General features: G+C 50.7%; 1 protein-coding gene across 1 annotated transcript in view; it reads right to left on the reverse strand.

The window, feature by feature from the left end:
* The window catches only part of DNAH1 (dynein axonemal heavy chain 1), a 106,487-nt gene extending 88,896 nt beyond the window's left edge, over nt 1–17,591 (reverse strand). The window contains exons 1-10 of the mRNA XM_088482037.1: nt 17,527–17,591; nt 14,567–14,791; nt 13,773–13,845; nt 13,270–13,444; nt 13,010–13,166; nt 10,293–10,425; nt 9,973–10,128; nt 9,359–9,596; nt 9,120–9,277; nt 8,825–9,036 (exon numbers count right to left, since the gene is read on the reverse strand). Of these exons, the coding sequence (XP_088338163.1) occupies nt 8,825–9,036; nt 9,120–9,277; nt 9,359–9,596; nt 9,973–10,128; nt 10,293–10,425; nt 13,010–13,166; nt 13,270–13,444; nt 13,773–13,845; nt 14,567–14,752 (1,488 nt within the window). The 5' untranslated portion in view covers nt 14,753–14,791; nt 17,527–17,591. The remainder of the gene's footprint in view (nt 1–8,824; nt 9,037–9,119; nt 9,278–9,358; nt 9,597–9,972; nt 10,129–10,292; nt 10,426–13,009; nt 13,167–13,269; nt 13,445–13,772; nt 13,846–14,566; nt 14,792–17,526) is intronic.
* Nucleotides 17,592–17,895: the final 304 nt, after the last annotated feature.

Raw genomic sequence — 17,895 nt, forward strand, 5'->3', positions numbered from 1 at the left:
ATGTGAAATAGAAAACCGGATAATAAGATGCTGAGGAAAACATACAGGATAATAAGAAAAATGAGAGATATGGTAAGAACTTACCTTTGTTATTTCTCTTTCTACGAAGTCCATAGGGTCCATAGGAAGACCTTGGGATATAGGGGATGATGGGAGTCATCCGGGCACCACGCAGTTGAACTTTTCTCCCAGGATGCACTGGATCTCCCTCCTATGCCCCGCCCCTGGGCCAGAGGCACCTCAGTTTCGTAGCAAGCCAAAGGCCGGAGGAGGATAAAAGAAAGAGAAGAAAGTCTGGAACACTCAAGAATCATATTCTCACACAGAAGGAGACGGAAAACCGGTGACCAGAGCGAAGCCCATCTGAAGCACAGGTGCGTCAGGGTGGGTGCCCTATGAACTCTATGGACTTTGTAGAAAGAGAGATAACAAAGGTAAGTTCTTACCATATCTCTCATTTTCTACTTCAGGGTACATAGGGGTCCACAGGGTGACCTTGGGGTTGTCCCAAAGCAGTCCCCTTAAGGGTGGGAACGCTCCTGTGCAGAGAGGAGAATCCGCCGTCCGAAGGAAGCGTCCTGAGAGGCAAAGGTATCAAAAGCATAATACCTCAGAAAGGTCTGGACAGAAGACCATGTGGCCACCTTACAAAGCTGAACAGCCAAGGTGCCATGGCGAGCTGCCCACGAAGGACCCACAGACCGAGTAGAATGAGCAGTAACAGAGGGCGGTACTGGAAGGCCCTCATGAGTGTAAGAGTCCGTACACACCTAAAGATTTTCTGTCCAACTAGTTGATTGGTTGGAATGAAAATCTGGTAAGGTATGGGAGTAACTGATAAGGAATTTGCTCCTAAATGCCAGAAAACAGATGAAAATGGTCGTCAGACAAGTTTGTTAAATGTTTGATCTAAACAATTTGTTCAAACAACAGTTTTTGTCCATTTTCCGGTGTTTGGGAGCAAATTGCTGATTGTCATTTGCTTTCATACCTTACCAGATTTTCATTCCAACCAACTAGTTGGATGGTTGGACAGAAAATCTTTAGGTGTATACCCAGCCTTATCCTCAGAGATCGTCATGCGAAGCCACCTAGCCAATGATTATTTATTGGCTGGCCAACCCTTCTTGTGGAAACCACAAAGGACAAATAAAGAGTCTGCCTTCCGAAGGGAACTGGTACGGTCCACATAAATCCTGAGGGCACGTACCACATCCAATGAGGCCTCACCAGCCAATAGGTCTGGAGAATTAAAGGGCGGTACAATAATTTCTTCATAATGTGGAAACTAGGAACCACCTTAGGAAGGAAGCCAGGGCGAGTCCAAAGCACTGCCCTGTCCTGGTGAAAAACTAGAAATGGGGAATGGCAAGAGAGAGCCCCCAAATCTGACACTCTTCTGGCAGATGCAATAGCCTGAAGAAAAACTGTCTTAGCAGTAAGCCATTTGAAACCCACCGAGTCCGGGGGTTCAAACGGAGGCCCCTGGAGGGCCCAAAGAACCACAGCCAAATCCCAAGGCGCCACAGGAGGGACAAAGGGAGGCTGAATACGAAGGACCCCCTGCAGGAAAGTGCGGATATCGGGAAGAGGAGCGATCCTCCGCTGGAACCACACTGAAAGGGCAGAGACATGCACCTTCAGTGAAGCAAGGCGGAGACCAAGGTCCAAACCCGCCTGCAGGAAAGCCAAAACTCTGGATATCCGAAACACTTGGGGGTCAAAACCTCTGGGACGACACCATTCAAAGTAGGTATGCCACACCCTGTGGTAAATCGTGGCAGAGGCAGGTTTTCTTGCTCTAAGCATGGTGTTAACCACAGAGGCGGAAAAACCCTTGGACCTTAGGAGGGATGTCTCAAGAGCCACACCATCAAATACAGACGACCTAGGTCTGCGTAAAGGCAAGGACCTTGAGACAACAGGTCTGGACGTTGAGGCAACAGCAACGGTGTGTCGATGGAGAGACTCTGAAGATCTGAGTACCAGTGACGTCTGGGCCACGCTGAAGCCACCAGGAGGACAGTGCCTCCTTCTTGTATGAACTTCCGAAGTACTCAAGAAAGAAGGGAGATGGAGGGAAGAGGTACGCAAACTGGAAGGTCCACTTGACTGACAGAGAGTCTACCAAGAGAGCCTTGGTGTCCCTTGTCCTGGACCCGTACAGTGGCAGTTTGTGATTTTGTCGAGAGGCCATGAGGTCCACGTCCAGAAGGCCCCACCTGTCCACTAGGAGCTGAAACACTTCTTGGTGAAGAGACCATTCCCCGGGATGCATGTTGTGACGGCTGAAGTAGTCTGCTTCCCAATTGAGAACTCCTGAAATTAACACTGCCGATATGGCTGGTAGATGGCCTTCCGCCCATGTCAGGATGCGTGACACCTCTGACATTGCCGCCTTACTTCAAGTTCCTCCTTAACTTCTTCCAATTGATCAACCATCCGTGCATCTGTAGGACAGACATTGTCAGCTGTAGGTGGTGGTGAAGTACCTCCGGAGACCCCACCAACAGTAAGAGGTCGTCCAGGTATGGTAACAGGTGGACCCCCTGCAGCCGCAGATGGGCTGCCATTGCCATCATAATTTTTGCAAACACCCGAGGTGCAGTAGAGAGGCCAAACGGCAGAGCCCGAAACTGGAAATGTTGTTGTGACACAGCAAACCAGAGAAAACTCTGGTGAGCCGAAGCAATCGGAATATGCAGGTATGCATCCTGAATATCTAGACACCATAAAATCCCCAGGTTCCATAGCCAGTATGATTGAGCATAGGGTTTCCATCCTGAACCGAGGTACCCTGAGGAATTTGTTCAGGGACTTGAGATTGAGGATAGGTCTGTGGGGTCCATTCAGGTTTTGAACCAGAAAAAGACTGGAATAATAACCCGTTCCCCTCTGGGATAACGGGACCGCTACAATGACCCCTGCCTGAAGCAAGGATTGTACTGCCTCCTGAATAGCCAAAGCCTTGTCCTTGTTGGACAGGAGGCCTGTGCAGAAGAACTGATGGGGAGGCCTTCTGCGGAAGGAGAGGGTGTACCCCTGAGAGACCACTTCCCTCACCCAGGTATCTGTGGTAGTCTGACACCAGCATTAGGTGAACTGAAGAAATTGGCCTCCCACCTGGGATCCCCCAGGGGGAGGCCCGCCCCATCAGGCCGAGGGCTTGTCGTCAGGCTTAGCAGCCGGACGTCTCGCACTCCAAACCTGTTTCTTGGGCTTGGTAGTTTTCTTGCTTGTGCATGGCTGCTGCTACAATTATGAGTCCTGTCTGTGCTTAGAATATATTGCTACATTGTGCCCTATACACTATTTTCTTACCATACTTGAGAACATAGGCCCTCATTCAGAGCCGTACGCTCTGAGCAGAGCGCACGCTCTGAATGAGGGCCGGCCTCCATAACTATGGAGCGTCCTCCTGGACGCTCGTATAGCTGTGGGTCACCACCCACAGCCTATACGAGCGTGCAGTTTGATGGCCGCGATGGTCTTGACCATCGCGACCATCGAAACTGCGAGCCGGAGCCTGCGGTTGAGGTTTTCAACCGCAAGGCCCGGAGTGATTTTGGCTCTATCAGAGCCAAAATCACTCCCACTGACATCACTAGTGATGTCAGTGGGCCGGCTTCTGATGGGAGGCACGCCCCCGGCACGCCCACCAAAGGGGGCGTGCTGTCAATCAACATCGACAGCACGCCCCCTTTGATCAGACACAACGAGCGAAGGAAAGTCCTTCGCTCGTCGCGTCTGGCGCATGCGCACGACGGAGCTCCCTCCGTCGTGCGCATGCTCAGTGCAGAACATCGACCCACTTGCGAGCGGACAGCCGCTCGCGAGTGGGTCTGAATCAGGGCCATAGAGCAATACAATGTTATTGTCTGTAACCTGATTGATTCATATGCCTACAGCTGGAGTTTAAAACTTTAGGGACAGGATATTCCGTATTATATATGGTTAAGTTTGACACTTTTCATACTCTGCTGCAAATGGCTATGAAATAATTATAATCAGCACAACCTCATGTGTACAAAATAGCAATATAGCATTTATATGGAAGGAGGTGAACAGGATCATACAATTAAGACAGCAGCCGTTAACAGTTTAATAATTATTTTAATATACTGCTTTCTGGCCCTGATTCAGAGCCGGACGCTATCTGCGGTCGTTCGTTCAGAAAAAGGGGGTGGCTATTCAAATGAACCGTTCGCTCCTTGCGGTCTGTTCACGCCTCCATGTCTGAACGAGCGAACAAAACATGCGGACGTTTATTTGAAAAATACGCCCCTTGGCCACTCGCACCATACGTCATGTCCGCTATTTATTAGATTAATCGAGTACATCGAACAGCGTATGAACTGCTCGCTATTCTTGTGGTTGGTTTTTCCTACCACTATATTGCGAGCAGTTCAGACTTTAAAACAACCAAGTGACGTGGTCAATGACGCTGCTGGATTAATTATGCACACCCTTAAAACGCCCGTTTTGACCTTTAAGCACGCCTGCGTTCGGATCTCCACTCCCCGTTTTCAAGCACCTTCCCCTGTTACCACCCACATACGCCTCCTTCTGTCACTCAAAATAGCAGGCATTCGCTATTTAGCGAACAAACGATTTTCGGCCGCACTGACTGGTTCGCGCATGCGTATTATAAACCGTACGCATGCGCAGATGTGCGAACATCACTCGGAACGAGCGTACTGCCGCTTATGAGCGTCTCTGAATCAGGGCCTCTGATCTTTACACATCTATATATTTTAATATTTCATCAATATTTTGAAAGTATATAAGATTTTAAAAGGATAACAATAAAAGTATAAGTTTTAATATTTGTTGGGTCAGAGGGCCTGATTCAGACCCGCTTGCGAGCGCTGAGCGCTCGCAAGCGGGTCGATGTTAGCCGCATGCGCACGACGGAGGCGCCTCCGTCGTGCGCATGCGCGAGACCCGAATAACGACAGGGTAGCCGTCGTTATGGGTCTCGCACCAAAGGGGGCGTGCTGTCGATGGTGAGTGACAGCACGCCCCCTTTGGTGGGCGTGCCGGGGCCGTGGCTGCCCAGACGGAGGCGTTCCCATGGGAACGCCTACCGTCTGGGTCCGGCCCCACTGACATCAGTAGTGATGTCAGTGGGAGTGATTTTGGCTCTGATAGAGCCAAAATCACTCCAGGGCTTCCTACCGCAAGGGTCTCGTCACAAGCCTGATGGTCGCGATGGTCTTGACCATCGCGACCATCATCATGGACGCTCGCATAAGCTGTGCGAGCGTCCACGAGGCTGCTTCGCAAAAAAAAAAAACACGCCCTGATTCAGAGCGGGCACTCGTTCAGAGCGTCCGGCTCTGAATCAGGCCCAGAGTGCACTCTATTAGATACTTTCTTTTTTCTTCTCCTTTGAAATCATTTGGTCTAAGACTCATAGCATCAGGGTAGCACCATATATCCATATCTGCACTATAATGACGAAAAGTCTAAAAATATGTGATATATGATATAAGAATATAGAACCAATAGTTATTGGAAAATTAGTTCAAAATAAAATAATATACACATGCGGCGCTCATCCAGACTTCATAAGTCTGCATGTGGTTATATAAGTACAGATAACTTCCCCAGTATACCACCACACAATGGCCCTGATTCAGACTCGGACGCCAAGCCGCGATCGCTCGCGGCCAAAAGGGGCCAGGTATGAAAATTCCGCGATCGCACTGTGTGGTGTAAGGACGCCTTCTATGTCATAGCACACGTCATCTCCAGGAAGTGTATGATTTAATCGGTAACATCGAGAGCCATCGGAGCTGCACGCAGCGCCTGAGGAAGCCCCTATCCTTCCGCAAGCTCTGCGATCAGTGCTGACTGAAATACAACCAGGTGACGTGTACAATGACGCCTCTATGCTAATCATGGACGCCCTTTAAACGCCATTTTGAGGCCCAGACACGCCTGCGTTCGCACCACCACTCCCCCGTTCACAAGCACCTTCCCCTGTCACCACCCACAAACGGCGCTGTCACTCACAGTAGCGCTCAGTATTTGTGCTACGAGCGCATGATTCCCGATCACAGTGACTGGCTTGTGCACGGGCATTGCGATGCATACGCACAATGCAAACCATCTGTAGCTACGAGCGAATGCTTCTTAGCGTCCGGGTCTGAATCAGGCCCAATGTCCTTAAAGCAATAATTAGTCTCATATAGGTCCTCATTTAGACCCGGTCGCAAGCGCTGAGCGCTCGCAACCGGGTCAATGTTTATGCCCTGCGCACACGCAGCGGCTGCACTGCGCGTGCGCAAGACCCGGAGCGAGAGAGAAATTCTCTTGCTCCGGAGCTCTCTACAAAAGGGCGGCTGTCAATGTTGATCGACAGCTTGCCCCGTTTTGTAGGCGTGGCGGGGGGGGGGGTTCACAAATGGAGGCGTTCCCAAGCGAACGCCTGCCGTTTTGTGGGCAGCCGCACTGACATCCCGATGGTCGCGATGGTCTTGACCATCGCGACCATCAACCTGGTCGGTCGCTAAAGCTGTGAGTGGTAACCCACAGCTTAGCTAGCGACCAGGAGGCCGCCCTCATTCAGAACGAGCGGTCGCTTCTTGCGATCGCCTCTGAATAAGGGCCATAATCCTTAGTATGGTCTCATTCCCGCACAACAATAAATCCAATAACTACACAGACTTAGTATGTGGTAGGATACAGGGCTTCATTCAGAGCCGCTCGTAAGCGGCCACTCGTTCGTTCTGAACGATGTTCGCACAACTGCGCATGCGTACGGATTGTAATACGCATGCGCGAACCAGTCAGTGCGGCCGAAAATCGTTAGTTCACTATATAGCGAATGCCTGCTATTTTGAGTGACAGGAGGAGGCGTATGTGGGTGGTAACAGGGGAAGGTGCTTGAAAACGGGGAGTGGTGATCAGAACGCAGGCGTGCTTAAAGGTCAAAACGGGCGTTTTAAGGGTGTGCATAATTAATCCAGCAGCGTCATTGACCACGTCACTTGGTTGTTTTATAGTCAGAACTGCTCGCATGATTGTGGTAGGAAAAACCAACCACAAGAATAGCGAGCAGTTCATACGCTGTTCGATGTACTCGATTAATCTAATAAATAGCGGACATGACGTATGGTGCGAGCGGCCAGGGGGCGTATTTTTCAAAATTACAACCGCAAGTTTTGCTCGCTCGTTCAGACTTAGAGGCGTGAACAGACCGCAATGAGCGAACGGATCATTTGAATAGCCACCCCTTGTTTTTGAACGAACGACCGCAAATAGCGAACGGCTCTGAATGAAGCCCATAGTGTTACATACACTGACCACTTTCAGGAGGAGAGGTATGTAGGGGGACCCGGGCTCCGCACCGCCTGTGTGATCTGCGACTCAGCCAGGAGAAAATGGCCGCTGGAGACCTCTGAGGGGGCGGATCCAGAGGAGGAGAGCTGCCACAGCCCAACCAGACCGCGGTGAAAAGGCGCAATGTGCAGCGGGGAGGAGCCGGCTGTTGAACAGGGAAGGCAGCCTCTCCTGGACTGTCCGCACATGAAAACTAAACTAGTTTAAAAAATAATAAACTTTTCAGGGGTTGTCAATCAGCCCCCCCCCCGCGTAGCAGAGACCCGACTCCGGCCGGGCACCCAATGAAACTAAGGTGCCTCTGGCCCGGGGGCGGGGTATAGAGGGAGACCCCAGTGCATCCTAGGAGAAAAATTTACTGCGTAAGGTGCCCGGATGACTCTACATCCCCTATACTCCTAAGTTACCCTGTGGACCCCATGGACCTTGAAGTAGAAATCCTCCTTTCCTACCCCTGCAGCGCAGCACCTGCAGGAGAGCAGAGTGGGTGCAGCAGTGCGCTCGACCTCCTTGTCCTGATGCAATTTGCCCATATATACAGTATGTACAGTATATATGGGAAATCAGGAAGCGCAAAACTGGGTACCCACAAGGTATGCAAAACACTGGTCCAACAATATGGCACCGTGCAGCACACAACCCTATGTGACAAACCTCACAAATACTTGAGTCTATATATATGAGATAAAGGAATCCTCCCCATACACAACTGTTAGGGCTGTAGGAAAATAGGAAAAGGAAAGGGATAGATATAGACTGACAGAATCGGAAAAAAAAACATAGACAGTCAGCGCTAACATAAGTCACATACAATGCAGATAGAAATGACCTACTGCACCTTGGCACTACAATCAACAGCCCAGATTCAGTGTCTGGGAAGGCTACAGTGCTGTATACACTAACCCCAGGGAAGAGGTATACAGGGGGACTAGTCCGCATGCTTGTCCAGAGAGATCTGCGATGCACCAGAGAAAATGGCCGCCGGAGACCTCAGAGGGGGCGTGGCCATAGGAGGAGAGCAGCTCAGCAATGCCAGACCTTAGAGGAAAGGCGCGCTGAGCTGAGGAGCCGCTAAACAGGGAAAGCTGCCTCCCCTGGCCGACAATTAACCCCTGAGATGCTGGTTCCCGCTACCAGCTTCAAGTCCCTGGTGGCCTAGTGGACGCGCAGGGTATGTGGAGCCTGCCTCCTCTGCCAGCACCTCCGGTCTGCCCCCAGAGACTGGCGGTAAAGACTGCTTAACACGCGGATGCAAGGATGTGAGTGCTCCTATACACTTCAGATGAGAATTTTGTGCCGCTATCAGGTAAAGAGCTGACATGGTATTGGCTGGAGGAATAAAAGTATTATATTAGCTGGTGCAGGAAAACTGACAGGTTTAGGGAACAGAATTTACCCCTGTCCGATGCGGTAAATAAGAGTGTGACAGTTAATATGACAAAGAGATTGGAGAAAATGTTTCTAATGCAGTCTATACCTGGGAAAAGATCTGTGACTGCATCTGTTCAAACTCTTCCAGGCGGACGCTCTTGGTCAGGTTGGAGTGGAACAGGGACATAGCAGAGACTCGGTTACACTCCGCCCGGACCTTACAGAGGGAGGTGATGACCTCCGGCCGGGTCAGGAGGGTGGTGAATGTGAACGACGCTCGGTTCTTGCCAAAAGTGTAGTTTGGAATCTCTACTCGTCCTACAGAGGACAGGTGTTATATTGGTAAATAAGACAGAACAGAGGATACAGGGATAGAAGCAGGGTGGATTTAATATTCTTACCTTTCACGGGAACTTTTTCCTCAGTCCTATCTGGGAGAGTCACGTAGGAGAACTTGTCCGGCTTTAAAGAGACCAGTCGGTCAAAGATGAGCTTGTTCATTGTGCGCTCGTAATCCAGACTGACCTCCATTTCCAGGTGTTCCAGCTTCTGGCACGCACTGAGGAAAGCGCCAGCACTGTGAGTGTAAGGATCGTCTGAAGACTATTACGCGTCATGCACATACAGATGTGAGTCATACTTATCGTCTCGATTCAGCAGCCGCTGCTTCATCCTGCTCAGACTCTCCGCTGTGATCGGACGACTCCCGTTCCCCGGCATGCAATCTATATACAGGTTGTACAGGAGCAACGCCTCCGTCTTCTTCCGTAACCGGTTAGCTGCTACGATCCTCTGCGCAAATACACGTGGGTTCTCAGCGCAGAACAGCAGCCGGATTCGTGGTACCCAGTACTGGTATGATGCCAGTATTGACGATCCTGAGACAGTGAAAAATAGTTTTCCTGTTACCTGAGCACACTGGGCCTCATGGAACGAACAACTTAACTGCCGCTAGTGCGCGAAAAATGTGTTTGCAAGTTTAGAAGTTATGGAAACACTTTTGCAAACCTTGAGGAACTTCCAGCTTGCCGAGGCATCTCAAGATGGCATGGGAGGGGTGTGCACATTGTGAGGACCATCTATGTGCATCAATGCAAACCTAACGTGATCTTTTGTGCGCAACATACATGTTTCACAGATGAGGTGCACTCACTTTCTCCTGACTACTTCTACATATCGGCATGACGGGATTTATTCTAATGCATATTTGCTGCAGGATTTAGAGTATATTAATACTGCAGGGACCATACTCACCCGAGTCCTCGCATCGTTGTGCTTCATTGCGGTCTCTAGGGGTCCGGAGTTGGATGCCTGTAGATTTATGGACCAGGTAGAGCTTCCTCTGTTGATCATAGTCCAGGACACCAACATTGCACCACTCGTACAGCAGCTCTGGATTCTTTGGATCATCTAAAATGGCAGAAAATCTACATTTAGTATCTCTTTACCCAAATTCATAACTTTACTCTAAAGTGCTCTATCTCCTAGAATGGAAAGTCAGACTCAACATCTGTAACCCCCCTTCCCCCCGTCCACTTGGCAAAGGGGGAAACAAACGCATTAAAATTGCTCACCGTGCCCAAGTACGTCATCCGCCGGGAGGAGGGCCTGGCCTGGAACAGGTTTTCTCGCACTGGACGTTTCATCGTACCCCAGATTCAGCCAATCAGCCCAGGTCCGAATATCAAATTCCTCATCATCAAACACCTTTTCAAGGAATATTGACCAATGTTATATACAAGCACAGGGGGCCCTGTCGCTTATGTAGGCATTCACAATGTGTTCCACTGCCAGATAGCTATGAGAGGAAATATAGTACATAACGCAACTACAGACGCCGCTGTGAATGGAATGTGAATAACATGGAAATGGAAAGCTACTGACGCTGTGACTCAAAATGCGCATCCTTATCATCAGGATCGTAACTAGGGTGGTGCAACATGTGCCACCATAGAGGGAACTGCAGGACGCCGGGGGCGCTGCTCGGGCCTGTCAATTTTCTGTTTATAATCATTCTCACTTGCAGCTTTCTTTTATCCCTGGAATCTCCTGGCCACCCCTATCTCCTCCCGGTCCGACCCACCTCCATCTGGCCACCCCATTCCCTCCCTGACTACCCCATTCGCCCCTATCTCCTTCCTGGCCAACCCCCCTCCATCTGGCCACCTCCCCAAGCACCTTAAGTCACGTCCTCTTTTATTTAGCACACACATATCAAAATACTGTCATCACCTCTCAGATGGCAGTGATGTTACCATCACAGCTTGAGTACCTTTTCCAGTAAGTGCAGCTGCCCGGCGCAGGGTACATACACGGACCTCCCTGATATTTGCTGCATATACACTACAAGCAGCACTCTTTCTATACCTTCAGTCGGTGATCTACACTGCCGGCTCCAGGCTTGTGCACGGCTGTTCTGATGGACAAATCCTGCTGCAGGTGCGGCTTCACCAGCGCTCTCCTACATCTAAAGCTGGTGAGTTATACGGCATAATTACTATGTATAAGCACTGCAGCGTCACCAGCACTCTCCTACATCTAGAGCTGGGGAGTTATACGGCATAATTATTGTGTATCATCACTGCAGCCATTGGATACACACTGTGGGCCTGATTCAGACCCGGTCGCTATGAGCGTACTCTCGCACAATGCGTATGCAAATATTTGAAAGTGACGTGGGGGGGAGCGATCGCCTGCCAAGGCATAAGCACATCCATCTTACCTGTACGAGCGTTCGCTTTGTGTATGTAGACTCCGCTTAGCGAATGCAGAGACGCCCACTGCCCCACGTCATCTCCTGGAAGTTTGTGAAAACATTGGTACATCGACCACTATCGGATGTGAACGCAGTGCTTGTGGTAGCTTTTTTCTACTGCAAGCATTGCGAGGAAAACAAAAAAATGGCTGGTGACGTGTACTATGACGCTGCCTGTTAATTATGCACACCTCTAAAACGGCGTTGAAACACTCAGGCACCCCAGCGTTCGCATCTCCACTCCCCCGTTTTTACTGGACTGCCCCTGTTACCACCCACAAACAGCCTCTCCTGTCACTCACATTGCTGGGCTGGCTTTGCTGTGCAAGCGAGGGATCTGCGATCGCACTGTGTAATTTGCGCACACGCACTGCGATGCATACGCATGCGCAGATTAGCAACCATCGGCAATAGCGAACGCACTGCGGATAGTGACCGGGTCTGAATCAGGCCCAGTATTTGGCAGTGACACCTGGATAACAGTGGTACAACTGGATCGGCACCCCTTCATTATCATACGGGACAAATCATATTTGTCATTCATGCCCCTTCTCCATGAGGCCCCACCCCTTTTTCGGGCGAGCATCTTATGTCCCCATTTGAAAAATGGAGTGGGGGGGGGGGGGGGCGCCAATGCTCTTTCTGGCCCAGGGCACCAAAAAGTCGAATTACGGCTCTGCTTGTCTTATACATGTGCTATCCTCTGTAAAACATTGGAGAACTTGAAAGAAAATACAAGTAAAAATATTTTTGTTTTCTGACTAAAAGAACATTGGCCCTGATTCAGACCCACTCGCGAGCGGCTGTCCGCTAGCAAAAGGGTCGATGTTCTGTACTGAGCATGCGCACGAAGGAGGGAGCTCCGTCGTGCGCATGCGCCAGACGCGACGAGCGAAGGAAAGTCCTTCGCTCGTTGTGTCTGATCAAAGGGGGCGTGCTGTCGATGTTGATTGATAGCACGCCCCCTTTGGTGGGCGTGCCGGGGGCGTGCCTCCCTGACAGGGGCGTTCCCACAGGAACGCCTCCCGTCACAAGCCGGCCCACTGACATCACTAGATAGAGCCAAAATCACTCCGGAGCTTGCGGTTGAAAACCTCAACCGCAGGCTCCGGCTCGCAGTTTCGATGGCCATCAAACTGCACGCTCGTATAGGCCGTGGGTGGTGACCCACAGCTATACGAGCGTCCAGGAGGACGCTCCATTTTTATGGAGGGCGGCCCTCATTCAGAGCGTGCGCTCTGCTCAGAGCGTACGGCTCTGAATGAGGGCCTTTGTTTGAATCAGCGCCATATATACTTCTAATACTGTTTTTTCTGCTTTGCATTGTTGTCATGTAGAATATAGCGGCAGGTGCAAGGCGATGTAACCAGGCGCACGTGATACACACGCAGGGATGGGCGCATCTATGCATATAGGCTGCATGCACGCTTCTTTTGTCCAACATTACAATAACATCAGGCTCACTTTGCGGGGGAAGGAAAAGGGGAAATCTGTATATATTTTCCCCATTTGAGTGCCTGAGAGATGTGGACTTACCTCCAGAGGTAGGTATGTGGGTAGGAGCTGTCCCGTGTTCTGCCCGGTGCAGGGAAGGCTGCTTGGGTCAGTATGTCGGGCCACCAGCAGGTTGGAATCTATACCTTCATTGGCCAGGAGCTGAGATATATTCAGATTGAGGTATTCTCTTCTTCTCCTGAGGTCGTGGAATTTGTAATAATTGGCAGAAATAAGATATCTTATGTATATGATCGGCTATTCGTCTATAGCAAATGTTATCACCAGGGCACAAATCTCACCTCTCCAGCTCCAGCTTCCGTGGGCACTGCCCGGGCGGCACAGTGTAAGGAAGCTGCACCTTTGGCTCGTAGCCTCTCTCTGAAAAGTCAGACTTCACGAGCACCTCGGTGGTGGGGAAGGAGACCTGTGTGTCCAGGTAAGACTGGAGGCTCGCTGGGGTCTCAAAACTATTTGCTGATAGAGAGATTAATATTATGTTACCATAGAAAAAGGGGGACTACAACTGACGCAGACACTGGCACAGACACTGACAATGGCACAAACCAAATCAATGAGTTCAGTACTGAGACCGGGAGACATTTATAGAGACTGACACAGGGTAAAGTCATCAGAAATTTTTATTTTGTTACTGTCGGTAACTAGACTCATACTGCAATTATGTTACATGTCCCCCTACGATCAGACTGAGGGAACATGAGCTAATGGGAGACAATCATGCTGATGAAACAGAAAGATTGTGCAAATAAAATTCTGTATGGAAAGGAGGCTCCTGGGATTTTACCTTTGGGGGTGTTATGGTCCTGATCGGCCTGCCGGAGGAGGTCCTGTTGTACAATAGGCCCCGCACTCACATCCTGAAACATAAAGGTACCGGGATGATATATGGTCAGTAGTACATGAGGAGATCCCAGTTTGGGTCACTTACAGACACAGGAAAGTGCGTACCCAGCCTGGATGTTGTCTGGTGTCGCTATGCGCCTACTGTTTGCGTAAGTGCAACAGTTTCTATGGGAAGATGAAGGTTCTGGTGTCGGCACATGACCGGCTAAGTGCAGGCCAGGTACTTCAGTTTAGGACAAGATAGTTAAATGACTTTCAAAGGGTGAAACGAGTGTTCCCTGGATTACGTGTGGCTACAAATTATGGGCCTCATTCAGAGGCGGTCGGAGGATGCAAGCGGTCGCTCAGAAACTGGGCGGCCGCTTGCATCCTGACCGGCCGCCTCTGTTTCGGTCGTTAGGCTGTGGGTTAACATCCACAGCTCTAACGACCGCTAGGGTGATGGTCGCGATGGTCTTTGAACATCGCGACCATCGGGGCTTACGACGAGACCCTAGGACATAAATGATAACTGTAAAAGTTAAAATGGTTACAAAGAGCGTGGTCCCAGAATAGTATAAAACTCTGAAGTGATATTTTTACAGTGTATACAGAAGCTGGTCTGTAACCTGCAAAAATAGCATCACATGACCTGATAGGGGCAGTTGCTAAGAGCAGAGTTTTTGCACCTACCTATGTGAGAGGCGGTAGGTGACAATGACCTTTCATTTGTTAGGAACAAGATTAAAAACTTACTTTGAGCAGAGGGGATGCGCCAGATGTCAGGATATCGGAATAAAAGCCTCGCTGCTTGATAACAGGATATTTCCGTGTAGGGATAGTGCTGCTCCATGTGTTAGACGGAGGGGACAATGCAGGATAAAGCTGGTACTGACTCCCCCTCGGGGAATGGGATCTCTCTCTACTGGTCTCTTCCATCATACAGGAGAAAGCAGCCACCAAGCAAGTTCATGGGCAGATCTGTAAATTACAGACCAGCCAGAGATCTACAATTAATCTATGGACTATGGAGGGAATCTGCAACAGGTGAAATTAACTCTGTTGCAGAATATTCCACTCTGTACCTAGAACTGCAGCTCATTCCACACTCCCCTGCAGTAGTGGAGCATTCCTCTCTGTCCCTACATCTGCACACCTCTCACCACAGCTACAGATCATTTCACCCTGTACCTAGTGCTGCAGATCATTCCACCCTGTACCTAGAAATGCAGATTATTCCACCCTGTCCCTACAACTGCATACCTCTCCACCCTCTCACCCAGTAGCGGCTCCAGGCACGAGCAAGCCGGTCCGTCGCCCGGAGCGCCACTGTATCCGGAGGGCGCAGGAAACGCCCACCACACGCCCGGAGGTAGAGGAAATATTTAAGCTCAGGGGGAGGGAGCGGAGGAGGGAAGAGGCGGCAACTCCATATGGCGTTGGGCGCAGCACAGCCTAGCGCCGGCCCTGCTCTCACCACAGCTACAGATCATTTCACCCTCTCACCACAGCTACAGATAATTTCACCCTCTCACCACAGCTACAGATCATTTCACCCTGTACCTAGTGCTGCAGATCATTCCACCCTGTAACTAGAAATGCAGATTATTCCACCCTGTCCCTACATCTGCATACCTCTCCACCCTCTCACCACAGCTACAGATCATTTCACCCTCTCACCACAGCTACAGATCATTTCACCCTCTCGCCATGTACCTAGAAATGCAGATTATTCCACCCAGCCCCCACATCTGCATACCTCTCCACCCTCTCACCACAGCTGCAGATCATTCATCCATGTCCCTACAAATGCAAATAATTCCACCCTGTACTCACAGCTTCAGATCATTCCACCCTGTACGGACTGCTGCAGATCATTCCACCCTGTACATACAACTGCAGATCATTCCACTTGGTGCATACATCTGCAGATCATTCCATCTTGTGTCTAGAGCTGCAGATCATTCTACCCTGTCTCTACATCTGCACACCTCTCCATCCTCTCACCACAGCTACGGATCATTCCACCCTGTACCCAGAGCTGCAGATCATTCTACCATGTCTCTACATCTGCAGATCCTTTCACCCCAAATCTAGAGCTGCACACCTAACCACCCTCTCACCTGAGATACAGATCATTCCACCCTGTATCCACAGCCAGGCCGTAACTAGGGTGGTGCGACCAGTGCCATGGCACAAGGCACCGCAGGGCAGGGGGCACTGTTTGCGCCTGTCAATTTTCCTGTTTATTATCATTCTCACTTGTAGCTTCCTCCTCTTTTAACCCCAGCATCTCCTGGCCTCCCCTATTTCTTCCCTGGCCCTTCCCCAGGAGGCCATGGCCCTTTTTCAGGTCCACTATCTTATGTCCCTATTTATCCCCAGCATCTCCTGGCCTCCCTTATCTCTTCCCTGGCCCTTCCCCATGAGGCCATCGCCCTCTCTCAGGTGCACTATATTATGTCCCTATTTATCCCCAACATCTCCTGGCCTCTCATATCTCTTCCCTGGCCCTTCCCCATGAGGCCATGGCCCTCTCTCAGGTGCAGTATATTATGTCCCTATTTATCCCCAGCATCTCCTGGCCTCCCCTATCTCTTCCCCATGAGGCCATGGCCCTCTCTCAGGTGCACTATATTATGTCCCTATTTATCCCCAGCATCTCCTGGCCTCCCCTATCTCTTCCCTGGCCCTTCCCCATGAGGCCATGGCCCTCTCTCAGGTGCGCTATATTATGTCCCTATTTATCCCCAGCATCTCCTGGCCTCCCCTATCTCTTCCCTGGCCCTTCCCCATGAGGCCATGGCCCTCTCTCAGGTGCAGTATATTATGTCCCTATTTATCCCCAGCATCTCCTGGCCTCCCCTATCTCTTCCCTGGCCCTTCCCCATGAGGCCATGGCCCTCTCTCAGGTGCTCTATATTATGTCCCTATTTATCCCCAGCATCTCCTGGCCTCTCCTATCTCTTCCCTGGCCCTTCCCCAGGAGGCCATGGCCCTGGCCATGGCCCTTTTTCAGGTCCGCTATCTTATGTCCCTATTTACAAAACGGGGAGGGGGGCGCCAATGCTCTCTCTGGCACAGGGCACCAAAAAGTCTAGTTACGGCTCTGCCCACAGCAGTGTGTCATTGCACCCTGTCCATACCACTGCAGATCATTCCACCCTGTCCATACCCCTGCAGTTCATTCCACCCTGAACCTAGATCTGCAGATCATTCCACAATGTACCTAGACACTGGGCCTGATTCTGAGTAGGACTCAAAGTGCCGGCATATGCTGACACCCTTATGCTATGAGCACGATAATGGCGAGAAGTGTCCGCATTTGGCCTTGCGTCCGGCGCAGAACCAGGCCCATTACCTCACATTATCTGCGTGGTTCTAGAAAATGTTGCAGACAGCAGAAACGCCATAAAGAAACATCAGACACCAGTTACAGAGCTCTGGTCTAAGGCTCCCAGCAAAATAAGTATAATAAAAAATATATATATATACATGTATTTGTTATTGCTTTGTATTATGTTATTTTCTTATTTCACTAGAAGTTCGGACAATTCCCAGCTGCCGGTGCCCACAGGAGCTCACACTCTACCTTAGACAGGGTGTGGAACCATAAGTCCCAGCATGACCTCAGACAAGTCACAGCACCCGGTGCCGGGACAGGGAATGCCGGGACTATATATGGAGAGCAGTGATAATATAGGACAGAGCGGTACCTGCTCAGTGCTTCCTCCGCCGCCGCCGCCGCCGCTGCTCAGTGTCCGTATCCCGGCAGCAGCAGCCGGACGCTGAGCGTTGCTAGGGAGATACCACGTGCTCTCACCCAGGGGGAGGAGGGGGCGGATCGAGTCACCCCCGCACTCTGCATGTTTGGTAGCGCTCATAGAACTCATATTCCAGCCGGCGGGAAAGTCACATCACACAGGAGGCGGAGATCAGACGCCGCTCACATCTCTCACACCACACATAGCCTGGGACTCACAGGTCCCACCAGCCGCCCACCCGGAGGTACCACCCGAGGCCCCAGCCCAGCCTCCTCTCTCCCGGCCCTCTACACTTCGGCATAGCCGGCGGGAGCTGAACCA

This window comes from Taudactylus pleione, unplaced genomic scaffold (genome assembly GCF_031769625.1).
Source record: "Taudactylus pleione unplaced genomic scaffold, aTauple2 ptg000281l, whole genome shotgun sequence".
Classification (NCBI taxonomy): Eukaryota; Metazoa; Chordata; class Amphibia; order Anura; family Myobatrachidae; genus Taudactylus; species Taudactylus pleione.